The sequence below is a fragment of the Lepidothrix coronata genome, unplaced genomic scaffold (genome assembly GCF_001604755.1).
Source record: "Lepidothrix coronata isolate B3197 unplaced genomic scaffold, Lepidothrix_coronata-1.0 Scaffold21, whole genome shotgun sequence".
NCBI classification, from domain to species: Eukaryota; Metazoa; Chordata; class Aves; order Passeriformes; family Pipridae; genus Lepidothrix; species Lepidothrix coronata.
The window spans coordinates 1078603-1099080 of record NW_016690201.1 but is presented as its reverse complement, the minus strand read 5'-3'; the positions used below and the strand labels follow the sequence as shown (position 1 = coordinate 1099080).

The 20478-nt window shown below is 41.2% G+C and overlaps 1 protein-coding gene across 2 annotated transcripts in view; it reads left to right on the top strand.

Moving 5' to 3' along the window:
- Positions 1-3208: 3208 nt before the first annotated feature.
- Positions 3209-20478, top strand: part of MYH15 (myosin heavy chain 15) — a 45466-nt gene continuing 28196 nt past the window's right edge. Inside the window, exons 1-16 of one of the 2 annotated variants that reach the window (XM_017807984.1) lie at positions 3209-3348; positions 4420-4523; positions 5050-5193; positions 6881-7037; positions 8462-8489; positions 9354-9447; positions 10650-10670; positions 11276-11368; positions 12765-12828; positions 12921-13019; positions 14878-14981; positions 15406-15544; positions 16135-16253; positions 17325-17474; positions 18350-18520; positions 19557-19736. In XM_017807984.1, the coding sequence (XP_017663473.1) occupies positions 3255-3348; positions 4420-4523; positions 5050-5193; positions 6881-7037; positions 8462-8489; positions 9354-9447; positions 10650-10670; positions 11276-11368; positions 12765-12828; positions 12921-13019; positions 14878-14981; positions 15406-15544; positions 16135-16253; positions 17325-17474; positions 18350-18520; positions 19557-19736 (1761 nt within the window). In that variant the 5' untranslated portion in view covers positions 3209-3254. The remainder of the gene's footprint in view (positions 3349-4419; positions 4524-5049; positions 5194-6880; positions 7038-8461; positions 8490-9353; positions 9448-10649; positions 10671-11275; positions 11369-12764; positions 12829-12920; positions 13020-14877; positions 14982-15405; positions 15545-16134; positions 16254-17324; positions 17475-18349; positions 18521-19556; positions 19737-20478) is intronic. The other variant, XM_017807985.1, reaches the window with a different exon arrangement.

Below are 20478 nucleotides of genomic sequence, written 5' to 3'. Positions count from 1 at the left end.
AAAAGCTTCTTCCATGAAGTCATGGAGCAAGAATGGTGTGGTGAGGGGCAGCCAGCAATGAGGAGAGTGTCTCTCCCCACTGACATTCCTGCCCCCCTTCATCAGGGCACAGCCACACGTGTCCCCGCCTTGGGCATTGTCTCCTCAGCTGGGACCCGGCGGACAAATATAGGCATGGAGGAAAACTGCTGATGCCTTTAAACAGTTATCACCAGTGACCTTGAGACAGGGGCATATAAAGTCTGGACGAGGCGGAGTTGTGACACATTCTGTGTGCTCTCCAGGGTGAGTACCAACCTCTCTCACTTTTAAGTGCGGGTGCTGTGCTTTAACACTGTACCGTGGTTTTGATGTGACTAAGGTTTTCATGTGGCCTAGTAGTAGTGTCAGTAAATATCTAGCCTATGTTAGTCATCCTAGGATGCTGCTTGAATGCTAGAATGGCAAATTCATGTTTCTTCTCTAACACCAGCACGTTCATTTAGCCAACTGGAGTAACTGTTTAGGGAAGTGTCAGTTCCCTTGTAATTATGCATCTGAGTGGAATGATTAGTACCTGCAAGTCGTCTTTTCTGCCTTCTATATCATCTGCAAGAGATGATGGCTTATGTAATTTGCAATTTTAAGCAGCTTGCTGGTCCAAGGCATTCATTAATCCAACCTGAGTTACAACCCTTGGAAAATTACTGGGCTCCCTTCAAAGCCAAGTGATGCCTGACGTTGTTGCCATTGTGTTACTGTCTGCTGCTAGTACTACGGTCTCTCTTCCAACAGTCCCAGCAGAGAAAGACAAAGTCCCTCCTTTCCAAGTCTGAATGCACCATCAAATTGTCAGTGGTCCTCACCATGCCACTTAATTTCATGCAACAGTATTGGCTTTCTACAGGGAGTAGGTGTTTTCAAGACTCTTCCACAAGTGATATACAAGGGCTGGCTCTTTTTGTTGTTAGCTAGAACATCTTTAGCTTTAGCCTTGTCTTTCCTGAGTATTCTGCAATTTAAAAATAATCCTATGTCCATAACAAAACAAAATTTCCAATTTCTTGTATCTGGTGATGGATTTGCCTCACTGAGTTGTCTGCACCTACAAGGTGTGCACTACCTGGGCTCCAACCTCTGCCGTATCTCTGAGCACACAGGCTGCTGAAGAAAAAGGGGTTCTCTCCCAGTTGCCATAGTGCTGCTTTCCACCATAACATACTTGCCATAGTGGTTCATCTTGAATATGGGGGGATGGGGAAGAGACAAGAAGGTGATAGCTGAGTAACTGTCTCTAAGAGGTCTGCAAATGGAGCTAGGCTGCACAGAAGTGGTTCAGAGCACTTTAGCGTATATTATGACTTGTGAGAACCTGCCCTGAGTCCTAGAGATTAACACTGCAGTGGCCCCTCTGGCATTTGCACGTTTAATGTGAAATGACACTTATATGCTCTAACGATGTTCTGTTTAAATGTATGAACTGATGTAATTTCATTGCTCCACTAGAGCTGAGAGGGAGAGAGACTCTGCCAGGCTGGTATTGAGTTGTGTCTCCAGCTGGGAATTTTGGTCAGTTCAGATCATGTTAAAATAATTGGAGATACTTGTGCTTATGTAGGCCCTTAATCTTTAAAAAGATTAAGATTTAAAAGATTATTTCTAAGTCTACAAAAAATTAAGGTTAATTCTGAAGAAGAAAATTTTTGTTCTATAGCAAAAAGACAGAAGGTATCCAGCTTGTACTGCTGGATGTAACACTTTGGCAGCTCTGCTGTCTTAGGGCTTTACGTTCCCCAGGAGGAATGTGTTGGAAAAAAGCTGCCTTGGTTAGCAAGGAGTTTTTATTCCTACCAGGATTTTCTTAGAAATACATTGAATTAAATTTTGAAAGACTATAGTGTCTGTCTTGATAGGGTTCTCAAAAAATTGTCCAACCGCTCTGGATATTGCACAAGAATTTAAATAAAGGAAGAGATTATACCTGAGGGTCAGTTATACAGCTTTGAATAGTGATTGAATGGAGTCTTGACTTTAAAGAAAAAAATACCTGAAATTCTAAAATTGTGTGTGTACACCTTTTAGCAGTGGAACTTCTTTTAGACATTCTCTGGACAGCACTTTGAGTAGTTTACATCAGTGTGTGTGTGTGTAAGTATTTATGTCTGTGTATGTAAAAAAACAAACAAACAACATATGTGTTTGATCACTTTAGAGAGTACAAAACAATCAAATTAATTACTTGGCAGTACAAACCCAGCAAATTAGTCTCACTGATACCCATATCCCCTGCTCTCTCTTTCATGATAAAAGGCTCCTAAACACCACGGCCTTGTCATTTTAGAAAACATGCATAGGCATTAAGCTGGACTAATATGTTCAAACCAATCTAAAACCAAAGCCCTTGCACCAATATTGCGGATACACTTGCCCTATGTCACGCCCTGCTGCAGGGGCAGACCTGGTGAATTCGGAGGTACCAGCAACCTGGGAAGCTGCACCAGCACAGCAACTCCCCAATCTGTGTTAGTCATGTTTTTATTAACATGCTGATTCCTACAATGAGAGGAGTGTCCTGCAGGGAGCAGAGCTGTTTCCAGCTCCGGTGCTGACTTTCTGCAGCGAGAGCATGGGCATATGTCCCTGGAGCTACATCAAAGGCATAATGCACACCCTTGCAACAGTTCTCAGTTTGCAGCAGTGAAGTCTTGCTCCGTATTTCCCAGAAAATGCCTGCCTGGGATGGTGCTTGAAGTGGCTGAGTGGCACAGCTCCAGGGAGACCGGCATGAGAGCATACCTCTGATCCAGGCAATTTTGAAAGGGGCCAGAAGAGGCCCCTGCTAAGTAGTTTTTAAAATCACAGCTTCAAGTGGTCACAGCTTCAAGTGGTTCCTCCTGCTCCTAAGCACCATATGTGCCATGAAGAAGAGATAAAATTCTCCTGTGGAGATAACTGTGACCCATGTCGAGGTTTTTGAACCCTGCAAAATCTGAGTGACTTTAAATACGCTGAGCCAAGGAAGGGTTTAGCTAAGGGTGCAGTATAGCTCCAAACCTGTGTATTTGTGATTAAAATTAATCATAAACCCAGGTATTTGTCATTCAAATTAATCATCACTTTGATCACGCACCTGCCATGTTGTGCTGAGCATTTTATATTGCCTTGGATCGTTCACAAAATAGACATTTGTTTGGGTTTTTTCTCCCTCTTTCTTTGGTGGATCAGGTGCCTTTCTTTTTCCTCTGTGAGCTGTGCCACCTTGAATCCTTGCCAAGATGATGGTCGATATGTCAGAGTTTGGGGAGGCTGCTCCCTACCTCCGAAAGAGCGAGAAGGAGCTGATGAAGGCTCAGACCGTTGCCTTCGATGGTGAGTTGCAATACCTTTGTGCTGCCAGTGGCTGGTTAAGAGGGATGAGGGTTACATCCAAGTGTAGTTAAGGAAATGCAGAGCAAAGCAGGATGCAAAGCCTCCTTTGTCACTGCTGTGCTGCTGCTGCTGGAAGTAGCTGGTTCAACCAAGTTCTGGTTCCTTAATTTGGCAAAGCTATTAAAAAACTACAGATAGTACAAAATAAAAATAATCTGTGGTAAGTGAGTAATTATTTAGATTTAGAAGCAAGGTGTATCAATACTGCTCTGCTAAAAGGGGAATCATCTCTGTCATTTTGAGAGAAAAACAACAGACATTGATGTTTCAGTAATGAGAGATTGTGTGGCCTGACTAGATGTCTCGTTTGATTTACAGGCTGTATGACAATGTGATGATAGCTTTTAATTTCTCATAATTTATTTTTCATGAAATAGGTTTATATGAGCCCTGAAGTTTAGTAGTAAGTGTAAATATGCCAATAACTTTAGCCTTTCACTATTCCCAACAGTTGCTGTAACTAAAGACCTAAAGTCTAGTGCAGCTACTCCAAACTCTAAAAAGGCACATACATAACTCAATGTAGGTTATTAATGTTGCTGGTTTTCAGCACAAACCTCAGAAAAAAATATGAAGGAATAAGGTTAAATCTGATGGCTGGCAGGCAAATAATGTGGGTTGAATTCCTTGCGCAATTTGAAATTCTCTGTGTGACTTTTTATCTTACGCCTTAATTTGGGCTTAGATCTCAGTTTCTCCATCTGCACACTGGTGATAATGATTATGGATTTCCCGTGGAGGCTGAGGCTTAGCCAGCATTAGTGAAATATTTTGACACCTTGTGTTGGAAGGATCTAGAGGAAGCTGAGCCGTAGTTTCAAAGGGAGACAACATTTGGGAGCCCTACTCCTTTTGTTTCATCAGGCAGTTTCCCAGCACTGCCAATCTGTTGCAATCCCAGAGGTTTTGTGTCACTTGTGCAGAAAAAGTAGCCCAGAAATCTCACTTAGGTAGGGATAATGTTACTGTTTGATGCAAGCCTGTAAACCCTCAATCTCCACAATTTCACAGGGAAGAAGAAATGTTGGGTTCCTGATGAAAAGAAAGCTTACGTTGAAGCTGAAATCACAGAAAGCAGTGAAGGCAAAGTGACTGTGCAGACAGCGGATGGAAGGGTACAAAACTGGTTTTGTCTGATCTGTGACTAACAAGGCCAGAGCTGCAAGTTCCAGAATTTCCCTGTCTTAGTTTAAGCTCAGTTGCCTGTTTCATGAAATGGGCTGTGAAAGGGAAGCCCCAGTAAGTGGTACCACATCAGGATAAGATAACACTCAGAAAACCATCAAGGGAAAAACAGTGATACAGTGATGGGTAGTCGATCATCAGCCACCACACAGCCATGGGCAGTCTGTGCCTGGAGGTTTGCTACCAGCCAGTTCTGGTTTGGTCCCCACAGGTAAAACCCAGGCTGTAGCCAAATTTTATGGCTCCTTTTGCAGCCATTCCATCATGTTTCTTACTTTTGCCATCTCAGCCTTCCCCCATGCTTCTGATATCTGTGTAAACAAATGATATTATGTATGGACTGAGCTGAAGAACTTCCCTCTACAGGGGGAAATATATATTTTCTCCTATAAGGTGTGTGAAGCAACAGAAAATCCCAGTGTTTTCCAGTGTTTCTGTACTTATTTGTCTTTGCAGACCATGACTATAAAAGAAGATGACGTGCAGACAATGAACCCTCCCAAATTCGACATGATCGAGGACATGTCTATGCTGACCCACCTGAACGAGGCGTCTGTGCTGTACAATCTGAGAAAGCGCTACAGCAACTGGATGATCTACGTAAGGGCCAACACAGGGTGTATTTAGCCGCCTGCATTTCAAGTCCAGACTTCATGTTTGAACGTGTTGTGTTCTTCATATTCGTTTTACGACTTTGATAAGTCACAGAACTGAGGGTCTTGCTCATCTTTTCAAGAAAGAAGTTGCTCAGAGCTGGCACGTGTCTGAATACAGACAAAATCAAATTAATAAGATGGTGCATAGCTCCTCGGTTTTGCTTGCTTGCCTAGGAGAGGTGTGGTGTGGGACATATTTTCTTCTATCAAGGCATTGGGGAGACCCAGTTTATTTTTCATCTTCTCATACTAATCTATGTCAACACCAGCCATGGGGATTTCTTTGCTAAGAAACTGCCTCAAGCTTAGAGTTCTTTACAAACATAACTTCTTTAAAGTATGAGCCTTTCTATCTTAGTTTAGTAGTTATATGCCCTTCATTTTCAGTGCTAACATCTGTCTTGTTTTGTTCTGATCTCTCCCTTTGTTCTGTATCTTTCCCATGACATGATTAACATAATTTCTGTCAGCACCAGAACAAGCTTCAGTAGAATCTAATTTTAAAGGGCCAGAATTTTTCTCTCAGCTTGCTGCATTGAATTGTGTTGGAAATCAGTCAGAGGAATCTATTGATTTTCCAGCCAATCTCTGCTCTGACTTTTGGTGTTCATCAGAAGAGTAAATCCAACTTTTTCCCATTTAAATTCTGATTGTCAAACACTTTCTGCATTTCTCTAATAATCCCTTTACGGACATGTATGGCCTAAAGCACAGCTTTGTTTGTAGATCACTATAGGTAGAAAGTTAAATTTGGCATCTTGCTTTAATCCATTTTCTGGTTGGAGTTTATTGTTTTTCTTGTAGAAAACAGGACTGAGGACTCATGCCAAGGCCTAATGCTATTTTTAGAGGAAAAGACCTAGATTTCACCTGAAACTTTTAGAATTTAACTGAGCTAATTTATCTATGGGCACATAGTGATTGTGCCCATTTAACAACTGGGTTTCTTTGAAGATTTTTGCCTCAAGCTGGACTAAGTACCTGCTGACACCAATTCCCTGAGGTTACAACTGGAAGCTCATTTTTCCTCAGAATATCCAGGGCCCAGTGAACTTGGACTGTCAATAGTCCAAAGAACATCTATAAAGATAAATTTTTACCAACTGTGTTTCTCCGAAAGCTGAAAAAGGCTCCACATCTTTGGAGTATAACCCTACGAAGTTGTTTTCTCTTTGAACGTCCACCAGAAATTGTCCGAAGGTTCTCACGTGAAAATAATAATGGGAGGCTTTTTTCTCCTCCTAAGAATAGATTTCAAATGGGAAAACTGTAACTTTCCATCACAATGCCCATTTTCAAGAGGAAACAAATCTTGTGGGGCAGTAAGACAGAAAATCAGATGTAGGTCTATTTGCTGCTCCTTTGTTTTACTGAAAGGGATGTTTCTGTTTCCGGTTGACATCCCAAAACCACTTTTGCCCTTTTGAAAACTTCCATATCTGTAGTTTTGGTATCGATTGCCACTAGAAAGTCAATTAGCAGACCGGTATCTTCAGAAATTCAAATCGAAGGCTGAAATCCAAACCCAAATCAGAAGCTGGCAACACCAGGTCCTACTTGGTTAACTATGACTTTTTACTTATTCACTGAAAGGGTTTTTTTTTCTACTCTTATTTTGTGTTCCTCTCTAGACCTATTCTGGTTTATTCTGCGTGACTATAAATCCCTACAAGTGGTTGCCTGTCTACAAGTCGGAGGTTGTTGCTGCATACAAAGGGAAGAGGCGCTCAGAGGCTCCTCCCCACATCTTCTCCATCGCTGATAACGCGTACCACGACATGCTGCGGAGTAAGTGGCACTGTTTGCTCTCACACTGGGTTTTGCTTTAATTAGCTGATGGGTTGTACCGGATGGAAGTTTGTGAGAGCTTTTGCAGCGTGTAACAAGTGTGAAAATACTCTACAAGCAACAGGGCTTGGCAGTCGGCTGATTCTTGTTTCGTTTGTCTCTCTCTCTCTCTCTCTCTCTCTCTATATATATATATATTATTTTTCTTAAACCCCCCTGCCTTTTACAGTGGTACTTCTGGTAACAGTAAGCTCCATACATGGATTTATCTGTAAGGTGCACAAATTTAGCTGTCTAATCTGGGTGAATCCATATCCAGAAGCAGTTGTAACAGAAAGGCGCCCATGTCCCAAATGTCTGTGTTTTCCCAACCTCAAAAATACACTTACTGTCAATTTAGGCTCTGTATTCTAACACTGATAAGATGTATTCATTCCAAGGTTAGTGAAAGCCAGCTAACGAGAGTGCTGTGCACTCACTTGCACAGTACTTGCCACGGCTCATTGTCACACCATGTGCTGTGGCTCTGGGCATCAGTTCTGTGGCACTGAACCTCCGATTTCCCTGCGGAATTTTCTCACCCTGACCCTCAAGTTACTGGGAAAAAAAGAGTTTATCAGCAGGGGGCAGCAGCAGTGTGTTAACACCAGGTCCTTCGAGGCGACAGCGTAAATCCCGAAGAGGCTTGACTGGAACACATTCTGCTGTTACCTGGTTTTAATAAAATGGAAAGTGCCTCAGCTGTGAGGGGACAGAAAGTGCTGGGCAGAGGGGATGTGTGTGTGCCTGCAAAGAAAAGCCCTTTTATCAGATAAGACTATCCAATATGTAGCCTGCCATGATGACTGGGATTTTAAAAAGAAAAGAGGAATTGAGGTGCAGTGACTTGGGAAACTGCCATGATTTAGCATTTGCTGAACTTAATTAATAATATATTAACGTTGCAAAGTGTTCTAATAAATGCTTGTTTCTGATCAGGCCATTAGGCCTGGACAATAGCTTGCTTCATTCCAGCATTGTAAGGAGTGGCCTGTGAAAAACCAGCAAAATTACTTTGTTGGTCTGGTATTTAAGGAGCAGAAGGGTCAGATGTGAGCAAAGACACACCCAGGAGTAAGAGAAGAAACATTTTGGTAACAGGAAATTACTTTCTTTATTATAGTTTCCCAGACATAGGAGAATGTATATGACTCACAGGTCTTTAATACTGATTTGAACAAAATTCAAGAGAAGTATTAAGGGCAGGGCTTTCACTGAAGGAGGTCATTCGAGGTGATACTAGTTTTTATCTTTCTGTCTCTGCTTCATATGATTCTCTACTGTCCTTGAAGGACTGATTCTGGAGTAGTTCGTACTCATTTACAATTATAATAAGCAATTTGCACACCCTATTAAGTTTGTCTCCTTTTTTTCCTCCTCCACAGATCGGGAGAATCAGTCTATGCTGATCACGTAAGTGTTTCTTTTTTGACTGATACGAGACTCTGTTGCTGTGAGAAACTCTGAAGAAAAAGAAACCTGAAGTAAAATACAAGTTGACTCCTGAAATCTCAGCTAAATCACCTGGAACTTGATTCAAGTCGAGTAACTGGCAATTTGGCCATCTGATGGTTAACTTGAGCTCCATGAGAAACTAAGGGTTTGGTGGAGGTTGGCCCATTTCTGATCCCCATCCAGTGTTCGTTCCAAGAAACCATGACAACTCAGTAGGCAGTTAGAGAAGCTTCTTCCAGGGTTAGCCCTGCTGCAGCTGCCCTCTTCAGAACCCTCTTCAGCTGCCCTCTTCTTTTCAGTGTGGTTGCTCTTGCTGCAAATTATATTTAAGAATGTTATGTAGATGCATCGAAAGAGAGGGAAGTGACCAAGGTAGAGAGAAGAGGTGTGCCATTTACTGGCAAGCATGAAAGATGGAGACTTGAGGGTGTCTCTACACAGTCATATGTGTTCCTGGGTAATGCTGGCAAATTATTGCAGATTTGCTGTACTTTTTCTAACTCATTAGCTGTATATAGGTCTACCTCAGATACTCAGTCTGGAAGTTTGCAATAAAACTTCAAGGCTTAAAGAAATCTCAGCAGGTTTGGACTGGACTTCTGAGCCCAGTCACGTGAAGAGTGAGCCACTGCTATCATAGGAATTCACCTCTTCATTCAGTCAATTTGATGTGATTTCCATGGAAATGGCCAAACAACAGGCTGCAGAGGTCAGAGTCAGTGATTCTGAGAATAGCCTTGAGGGGAGGAGCTGGCTGGAAAGGGGTTGAAAGGATGAGTTACAGCTGTTTGAGCAATGCCTATGTTGACTTCCTCCTTCTAGCGGAGAATCTGGTGCTGGCAAGACTGTCAACACGAAACGTGTCATCCAGTACTTTGCCACAGTGGCAGCCCTGGGTGAAACTGGTAAAAAGAACGTAAGTCTGCCAGTGGCTGTCTTATTTCAGGCTCCCAAGGTTGCCTTGTTGTGTACAACTAACCTCACAAGTTGCAGTACTGACAGCATGCCGTTCTGAAGGTAGAGAGGCAATGCACAGATGAACTTACCACACTCTAGATGGAGCAGAAAACACTCTCCTGTTTCTGGACAGTTGCTTGTTGCTGGTGCTCTTTTTTCCAGGAGTTTTAGGTTTTGTGTGTGCTAAATTTGCTTCTGATTGTGTTTAAAGCTGGTCAGAAGATGGGGAGACTGTAAAGATTAAGAAATTTTTTTTTTCATAAGGAAAATAGTCTTCAAAAAGACTAGAATTATAACTTCTCAACAAAATGTCTGTTGTGGTGAAAGCTTTTCTTTATTCACCAAAAAATAGGAATGTTTTGACAAAAGATTTTTTTTTTCAATCAGCTTTTCTGTATCTCTGTTTGGATAAGTGCTGTTTTTCTTATAAGTGCTCTCTAAGGTTACAGTGAATACTGTATTCATGCTACTTTTCATCTTGTGTTGCTATGAGCTTCTTTGCACTTGAAGGCTCAGTGCTCTTGCATGGTGAATTAACTGACTTTTATGACCTGTATTTGTAAGACCAAAACTTCAGCCAGGCTTTGAGTCTATACACATAATTCACACCACCAAAGTCTAATCCACATTCATCTGAGGCCTGCAAGGCTTTCTTGACAAATGACTGAGTGATCCAGAGCCAGCTTTCTGCATGCAAACATGGTTGGTGCTCATGGTGGTTTCGCTCTGGAGATGAAGGAACCAATGAACCAAAACACCAACTAACTGGACAGGGAAAGGAGGCTGCTGCCAGATGGCAAGAATAAAAGGGTGTAAATTCAAACAGACAAGTTTTAGGCAATGAGATCATGCTGCACTTTAAATTTTGGATTATTTGGGGGAAAAAAAGGGTGATGGTAATGAAAATAAAATGCAATCTGGGCTGATAAACTACATGGAACATCTTCCAGCTTCAATATCTGTTATTTGCACCTTTGTGATGTATGGTTAATACAAAGTAACCGCCACACATGATTTTTGAAGGCTTCAAAAACTACTGCTGGTGTGTTGGTGCTCACAAGACAGCTAACCTTGCTAATCTTTATCTTTTGTATTGTTCTTCATAATAATATTTACATTCTCTCTTTTTTTTTCCTCTCCATTGTGTTTCTGCTTTGTCAGCAACCCTCTACCAAAACCGGGGTAAGTCATCAGCCTTGCTATTTTACCTTTTCCATGCCAAAATGGTACTGGGCTCTGTCAGATGTGTCACAAACCTCAGCATTTCACTCTGTGTGGTTCCCCCAGTGAAGCATCCCCGGAGCCCAGGCAGACAAAGTCATTCGCTTCAGCAAACTGAAGTCTGTGCCAGTGACAGTTAAAGCTTTTCTCATCCCCCCAAATCCCAAATACTACAAGCTCTGAGTGCTTTCAAATCTAATGCATTCTAGGCTTGTCACTGTCTTCAACAGCCCCTCTCCTACACACATTGACGCCAATGTCCCCACTTGCTCCACAGTACATGGGAAGATACACTGACTTCTTTTGCATGCAGATGGCACAAGATGTGAAAACTACAAAGCAAAACAGTAGGGAGCAGCAGAATGTTTGAGGCTTTTTAAGCACTTGTAATTGCCTGATGACCTTGCTGTTATGCCATTCGCACTGTGCCACCCCTGGGGTGAAGCTAAATAAATCACTTTGCTGTAGAGGCTCCACTCTGTAAGTGAATGCATGGCTGAGGTATAGTTGACAGCTGACTCTGTGGCCTGTAGGTTTCTCAATAGTATTTCAATCTTGATTCCTAGGGAACCTTGGAGGATCAAATCATTCAAGCAAACCCAGCCCTAGAAGCTTTTGGAAATGCCAAAACCCTGAGAAACGACAATTCCTCGCGTTTTGTAAGTCTGTAACATAATGCAGTGATGTCTAATTCAACAATGGCCAGTTAATAATATCTCTGTCATAAGCCCTTCATAAATTGCTTCACATTTTACCCAGTAATATGATTGGATTTCCACACAGAGAATGACTAAGTAGAATCTAACAAAAACAAAAACAAACAAACAAGCAACAACAAAAAAAACCCAAAAAAACCCAAACAAAAAACCAAACACGAAAAAAACCCCAACACCTAAAACCAAACCTACTGAAAGGATTGAAAAATAAAAAGGAACAAAGAAAGATCCACCCTGAATAATTTTTTAAAATGTTTAAATTGTTTAAAATTAACAGGAGACAAGCAAAGCCAAGTTTTAGGAAGCCCTCTGAACAGGAAGGGCATATCTTCTCTAGGACTGCCTCTGCTACATAGCCTTATTTTCCTACCATATTTTCTTCTAGCCTAAATCACTCCCCCTTCCTATAATAACACTACTTCGTCACTAAGTATCAGAAATACACCACAGTCCCTGCTCCATTTGACATTATCCCTCTCTGCAGACCCACACATGCAGCAGTACTCCTACTTTTGATTCATAACATCTACCTTTTTGGCTCAGTAAGCTCCCACTGCTTGTCCCTCACTGCTGACATGACCTTGGGCCTCTCCTCCTTTCCATTAGGCTTGCAGTACAGCAATAGTTTGGGAGCTCTGCCTCTGCTACGTTTGGTTGACGTTGGCTCAGAACTCCAAAAAGAATGGCATGAGGATGACAGCCTGAGTTTGGAGCCCATGCTTCCCTAACAAACCTAGCTAAAAATTAAATTGGAAGGTGTGGTTGTAAGCATCTGTGGAAAGCTACACAACTGTATAAGGAGCTTGTCAGTTGGAACAGAAATTAATTATTTTAAAAAGTTTATGTGTTTGAATATGAGAAACTAAATGAAAACTACTAATTTTTTATGAATTGGGATGCATTAATATGCAAATTTAATGGGCAAAGCCATGTAAAATCACACCACCCTTCTGACATAAGTAGCTGCGTATAATTTAGGACTCCAAATGAGGAGAAGCCAAAGAAAGGAGCTTGTGTCCCTTAAGTCCAGGCTTATTGCTCTGAGTCCTGTGTTACAGTAAACCTGCATCATGCAACTGGAAGCAGTGTGCTTTCCTGTATCTTAGCCTGGCAGATAAGTATACTGTTATCCTTTCTCCACAAGCAGATTACATGGCTATATGTACAGAATTAGACTTGGAGAAGAACAGTATCGTTGCTGGATATTTCTCATTGAAAATCCGTCTGTGCAAATCCAAGGAGTTGGCATGAATTGATTCTTTGGGCCGTCAAGCAGCATCCTTTGTTTCCCTTTGTGTATATTATATGCACTAATTAGAATATTCTTCTTGTGAATTAGGGTAAATTTATCCGAATCCATTTTGGAACTACAGGCAAGCTGTCATCTGCTGATATTGAGATTTGTAAGCAGAAAACTCTCTCCTTTTTAAAAATACAGTTGCTCATCTGAAAGCTCTGAGAGCCTTTCTCACTGAATTTTCCTTTGTGCAACTAGATCTATTGGAGAAGTCCCGAGTGATTTTCCAGCAACCTGGCGAAAGAGACTATCACATCTTCTATCAAATCCTGTCAGGAAAGAAACCGGAGCTACTAGGTGAGTGTTATGTGGATCCAAGGCCTTTAATAACCAACCTTCAACTGAATGGACAGTGGCTAAGGAGGAGTTGGGGTAAACTCATGTGCAGAAAGGCCCTTACACTTCTACTTGATGAAACTGAACTTCCACTGTCAAATACAATCTTTTAGAGATACTGTTCCAGTGGCAGCAACAGAGACCATTTTTCTAAAGTTTAAGACTTTTAAAACATAGCAGTATAAAGGCAAAAAGTGTCACACTGAATTTCTGTAATCCAAGGTCTCAAAACATCTGGAAAATGCTATGCGTCCAAAAGCATTCGTGGTGATAAAACTTTAATTATCCAGATTTTCACATATGAGAAGATCTGCTTATAGGTCTGTGAAGAAAAGTTAGTTTCCTCTTTCTGCCCCAAGCGACAAAACTGGCATCCCAGCATGCTGTGTAGCAGGAGAGAATGTTCAAAGCTGCTTGCTGCTGATTATGTGGTGATTACCCCTTTCAAGATTCCCCTGGCTAAATGTGGTCCCACAGACCCACTGCAGAAGGGCAGAGAGAAGCTGAGGTCTCTGCTGCCGTCTCCTAATGCTTTGAATAAAATCTTCCCTAGTTATTTAAGTGATGTGGTTTGCTGACTTCAATTTGTGCTCTGAAGGAACACATTTTATGAAACACATTGTGGAGTCACTTTATTGCTCTTCTAAACTCCCACTAGGCTATAGCAACCATGATCTCTTTTGAAGTCTTATTATCCTGACAGTGCTTAGTCAAGTCCCTAACACTCTTAGCTTTATGTAGCCTAACTAATGACAATTACATTACGGGAAAGATTTCAAGGAAGCTGTGCTCTGAGATTCCTGTGAGAATCCCCGTGCTGGGAAAATATGCTCTTTCTCATAAACTGTCTGTATACTCTACAACAGCACACACCTTTCTGGCCAGCATGAGCAAGTCTGCAGGCTCTTGAAGAGGCTGAAACCAATAGGGACTTCTGTTTTGTAGACAAGAAATGTATGTGCTTGTATATAAACATATACATATCTAAATATGGATAACTATAAATACCAATAAGTATAGACAAGTATAAATGTAGGTAAATGAATATATAACATAGTGACTACATAGCAAAGTGAGATAGGCTTATAGACAATAAGATTTTATATAAACATATATTGATAGACATATTTACATGCATACATGCATATTTGGACATGTAGTACACACGTGTGCATGTATACAAAAGATTGAAATCTATAGCAAACCTCGGTCTGCTGCACGTGGGAGAAACTTTCTGTTGATTTAAGGAAGCAGGTCTCTGCCTGTAGTTTTGAAGCCAGCTAGCTTTCTAGAAAATAAATCTGCATTTGTGGGTTTTGATGTGAAGGCAAAGGAAAGGGGAGAGAGAGAGCAAGCTGTATTTAGACTTTTGTTTATCAAAAGGCAAGTGTCTTCTGCAAAGAGTGATGGAAGTCACTATTTTGTGAGTCTGTTATAAAAAAGGGGAAACTATGCACATCCTTCTTGTCTTGGTTCATACTTCTGTCTACTTAGATGATATTTTTACCCCTACAGGAACACAAGGCAGAAAGTAGGGCTATGCAGGAAATTACAAACTCAATGTACTACAATACATGCTTAATAGATGTGTATGCAGTATTCCCATACTCTTTTTATTCACATTTTCTCTAAATTATCATCTTCAGACTAAAACAGTAGAATAAGAGAGTTGGTTGCTGCCCTGCAGTTGTTGAAAAAAAACCCAACCAAACAGCCCAGTTGTGCAGAGCAAAATGCATATTCCTGTTGATTTTTTGATCTCCATCATTGAAGTTAACCTGAATGGATGGCAGTTTTGACCTTGGCAGTTCTTTTACAGATATGCTACTGATATCTACCAACCCATATGACTACCACTTTTGCTCCCAAGGAGTAGTAACAGTGGACAACTTGGATGATGGAGAAGAATTGTTGGCAACAGATGTAAGACTGCATGGATTTGACTTTGGGTTCTGTAGATCAGGTGCATGTGGGGAGGAAAATCTCTGGGAGGAGCCTAACTTCTGTCACTGGAACTACTAAAGAGAAAGCAGAAATGGGTCTTAATTTTATTCAGATTGTGGGGTCATAAGACTGGTAGACTATTATGCTTTTGAATCTGGCCTTACTCCATGTGCCCATTTGCACAATGTTCTTTTAATTTTAATTTATAAAATGCTGGATAAAGGGAACTGTTCCCTCGCTCCCAGCCACTGCTGGGTCTTCAGGGTGTTCCTGGGGCTGCTTTGGGAGATAACATTCTTCAGCAAAATAGTAATATCTGCCAGCAAAGGTAGATTGTGGGGCTGCAAAACACCATTGCTTTTGAGTAGGGAAGTGAAAAAATACCTGTGTTTCCTTTTCACAGCAAGCCATGGACATCTTGGGATTTGTGCCCGATGAGAAGTCTGGTTCCTACAAGCTCACGGGTGCCATCATGCACTTTGGGAATATGAAATTCAAACAAAGACCCAGAGAAGAGCAGGCAGAGGCTGATGGCACTGAAAGTAAGAATAACACCTAAAATTTCTCCTCACCTTCAACACTCTGGCATGTATCAGGCAGTGTGCTGAGGCAGCAGCAGCCTGTTTGCTTTGTTCTTGCACATTGTAGCTCCCGCTCAATCAAGAGTGCTCCTGCTTTATTTGTAGCAGGCTTGGTGAGTGGTGGGTCACCTTACTCAGCAGAAGATGAACATGCACAGTCAGACCAGCAGGATCAAATTCCCTTTTTGAGACCACTTGCACAAAATGGCAGTAAAATGTTGCTGCCTTAGCTTTCTCTTTTCTGTCTGCAGGTCTTGCTTCTTTACTTTCTCTTGCACATGAAACTATCTACAGTCAGTGTGGAGATGTGTTCTCTTCCCTAAAAGTTAAGAGTTCCTTAAGTGTGATTCTTGCAGCAATTGGGGTATAGTTAGATGATCTTCTCTACCACAATGGAGAGTACAGGCACACCTAACACAAACCATTAAAAGACCAAAGTCTTTATCCAATTTCTCTTTGGAAGTGAATGTACTCCATTTTATTTTTTTTTGGCTAGGCATGTTTCCATGTAGAAGTTTAAAGCCAGTTGAAACCTTGTTTTTCTTGACCAGGTGCTGACAAAGCTGCCTACCTGATGGGAATCAACTCCTCAGATTTGATTAAGGGTTTGTTGCACCCTAGAGTGAAAGTTGGCAATGAGTATGTGACCAAAGGTCAAAGTGTTGAACAGGTAAGGTGAAGCTTTCAGAATACTTGGAAACCTGCCCTGCAAGCCTTCAGAATTCATCTGCTAGATCTTACAGAGACAGAAAACTGCTAGAAATATTAACATGAGCCTCTAGTACCTGTTCTCATTTTATATCCCCAAACTTGATGGAATAGACAATGAAAGTGAGGGAAACTGGTAAAGAGACTGATAAAGGAATAGTGGCCAGCACTGCCTTTGATAGGATTGTTTTTCTGATGTGTAAGTAGCAGCCACTCTAGGAAACCAGGTGCAGTAAAACCACATGGGTATTTATATCTAATTCTGGATGCGAATAGTTACCTGGAAGAGTTGAGACATGGATTATTTATTCACTCATCACTCATTCATTATTAATGTAATTTTAAGCTCTGTGTGACCTCAATCAGCTAAAGGTAATATCCACTTAAAGGTATCTCTTAATTTAGGGAGGCGAAAAAAGTCCTTGGTTAGCACTGCTGCAGCTGTAGAAGATACTGCAGCATTTTGTTTACAGTAAAAGTTGTTGTTTGAAGGGAGGCTGAGAAACTATAAAACTGCTTCAGAGAGGTCTGTCCTAATGATGTAGTTGTACATAGGCTAAAGAAGAGACTTTAGACACTCCTTTCCTATTGCTCACGCTGTTGCATCCCTCAAAAATTAGAAGCAAATGGCAGTGATCAACCTGAGCACAGACCTCACCCCCTATTCTGGCAGTAGCTCTGGACATCATGGCTGGCATCTGGCATGTGAGCTTTCTGATAGCTAACTTCCAGAAGTATAAGTGAATAAATAATTTGCAACTTGCTGTCCAGCTTATTCCAAAGAGGTGCTTTAAGAGCACTTTATGTACGTTAGTATACACACATATATACATAGCAATAATTTGAAAAAAATTCAGCAGATGTAATAGGAGAAGCTGCGTGTTGTATTAAGCATGCCCTGGTGATTATAAGAACCATTGTGAAATTTCATTTAAACTGTAAGCAGATGTGGAAACAGGCTACTGCACTGAAATCCTTGTTTTCCACAGTGGATTTTGTCTCACACAGTGGTATTTTAAAACATGTATTTTAGGTTTTGTATGCTGTTGGTGCCTTATCTAAGGCAGTGTATGATCGAATGTTCAAATGGCTGGTGGTCCGTATCAACAAGACCTTGGACACTAAGCTGCCAAGACAGTTCTTCATTGGAGTCCTGGATATTGCTGGCTTTGAAATCTTTGATGTGAGTATTAATGTGTGAGGTCTTGGTGGAAGGACATAAAAGATGTCAAACGATAGCTCTTGGGTGGGTATTCCTTTTTCTAAATGAACAGGAGGCAAAGTGCTGAGAAAGCCATAAAGTATATAGTGTATATGATTTTATACGGGTTTTTTTATGAACAAATGTAAAAACCACTCAGCATTTAGCACAGCTGGACTCACCAATAGTTCCTGGGGACAACATCTCACATGCTTTGAGTTGTTTTTAGGAGAATGTATTGTTCCCATTCTTTCTTTTTTAGAGAAAGCATCTTTTATAGGGTTTGATATTCCTTCCTCTTTGTATTTCAATATAAGATATATCTTCATATCAACGTAAGAAAGAAAGTTTTTACACTGGGAACAATCATGCACTGAAACAGCCTCCCCAGGGCTTGGTAGAACCCCTGTCACTGGAGGTTTTCAACAGGCCATAGCACAGGGTTTCCTTCCAATCTGGGTTGTTCTGTTGTTCTATCATTGCTGTACAGGAGTGTATGTGAGAAAGGCATGTCACAGCTCTTGTTTCTTGGAATCCATTCCTGAAGATAAGTGCTTACTGCTGTTGCTGCTACATGTTGCTCTCCATACATGCAGAGCAAAAAATGCGTTGCTCTGCTTTACAGACTGGTGTGGCATGCTGCTGAAGGAAAAGCATGTGCATCCTGAGAGACCTGAACAAATGTGGGCTGCTGACTGTCTGATATTGAACTCCCTCCTCCCTTGCCTTCGGTCTTATGCTCAGTAGTTTCTCAACCAGTTACTCTTTAGAATGTTTTAGATGTAAACAGTTTCCTTCTTGCTGTTCCACAGTTAACTGCAATGCAAATGCTTCTTTTTTTTTATCTCTTTCTGCAGTTTAACAGCTTTGAGCAATTGTGCATCAATTACACTAATGAGAAACTGCAGCAGTTTTTCAATCATCACATGTTTGTCCTGGAGCAAGAAGAGTATAAGAAGGAAGGCATTGACTGGGTATTCATTGATTTTGGCATGGACCTGCAGGCCTGCATTGATTTGATTGAGAAGGTATGTACAGTGCTAAGGAATACTTACTGAATTGGTTTTAATCATGATGCTCCCTTGGATATGTCTTCATGGCACAGTGAAAAGAGTAGGATAAACAGCAGAACAAGTTTCTTGCCTTGCTACACACAGTATAGAATCAAAGGAAAATCAGTATTTGTGGCTACTCAGTTTTACCTCTGTAAGTCTGCATTACAGAGTGAACTGTAACCACAAGCTGTAACTGGTAATTTGTACAGCTGTATAACCTTCCCCGATTTGCACTTTTGTCTTTCTCTGTCCCTGCTGTTCTTCCATTTAGTTTGTTCCACATATACTTAACATCAAACTTGTCAGCTTTTCAGGGTAAATGCCATGCTTCAGTCTCATGCCCTGTACCTCTCCCTGTGAGACTCCTGTTTCTCACATTACATGTTGATGTACAAAATGCTTTGTGCTCTTTCTTTCCTGGAAAGGGTAGAAACCTCTCACCACTTCCCCAGCATGGGATATGCCTTTCCTTTTCCCTCCTTTGTGAGTATAGTGTGGTCCTGGTGGGCACAGCTGTCCCTAGCCATATCTCCCTTTGTATCTCTCTGCCATGTTTTATGGCACAGCATCTATCCCTGCTGATCTGAAAGGAAACATGAAATTTTGCATTTTGCACTATCAGGACATTTGGAAGAGCTGGAGTAGAAAGGCTGATTATTAGGTGTTCTACTTAATCACCTTCTTCTGCATGGCCAGGATATCTGTGCATGATTGTAGTCCCTCATAAAAAATCTGTCCACCGCTAGGAGGTTAGTTCATCTTTTCCTGAAACAAGAATGATAAAATGCAGTTGGTCCAATTGCCTGAAAGATAAATCAAACCCTTTCTGGAAGCCATCATAAGGTCTCCTAAGGCACAGCTGACATACTGAATAGGCAAAAGCTTCCTCCTCAGGATGAGAAAAAATTTTGCAGGCTTAAAATTCCATCAGATAAAACTTACAAGCTGCACAGCTACTGAAAGCAGGCAGCCTAAACATTTTCCAACAAAGATATTCCTCAATCCACAGCCATTGGGAATCCTGTCTATCCTTGAAGAGGAATGCATGTTCCCGAAAGCTACAGATATGACGTTCAAATCTAAACTCTATGACAACCATCTTGGCAAGTCACCTAATTTACAGAAGCCCAGACCCGACAAGAAGAGGAAGTATGAAGCTCACTTTGAACTCCTTCATTATGCTGGTGCAGTAAGTTCCTCTGCTGCCTTGTATTAGAGGTCTTCCAGGTGGGCTTTGGCCATAGCACACAACAAGAGAGGGTGGGAAGGATGAAGAGGGGAAGAAAGGAACAGTGAGGAGTAAAAACAGGTACCTACTGTCTCTGCACAAGTATTGCAGCACAGTTAGATGCCACTAGACTCCAGGACATCTGGTCCTTGGATGCACAAATAGAATGAAAAAAACTGAGGAAGGCTAGCAGTGCTTCTGATGAAAATATGCCTTGCCCTTTTCATTTTTCCTATAGTCAGATTAAGACTAGTGATTAAACAGCAGCAACAGCATCTGACTCTTCACCTTCATTTCCTGGACAAATGAACTGATAAATTTCTGCCTAACTTCAGGAGGGTTTTAAAAGAGAAAAAAAAACCAAAACAAAATATTTAACATCAGTTTTTACTCATGCTAGGACCACTGTGTCAAAGTAGCAAAAGGAAGAGGGGTTAACTCTGCTGTGGGGGTTTAATTAACAGGTCTGCTGATGCTGGGGTGAACAACAATGTAATTCAGTGCTGTGAAACCTGAGCCAAAACTTGCCCAGTTTTAAAGCTTTGTTTTCAGACCAGATAGGCAGGAAGAATTCGAGAGAGGCACAGGACATTTTTTACAGATGATATGAAGCCTCAGCACAGCAGAGCTGGAATTTACCTGACGCTGTTAATTTCAAATTATAATTGAGCATTAAGCTCACTTTTTATTTATTAAAAGAAAT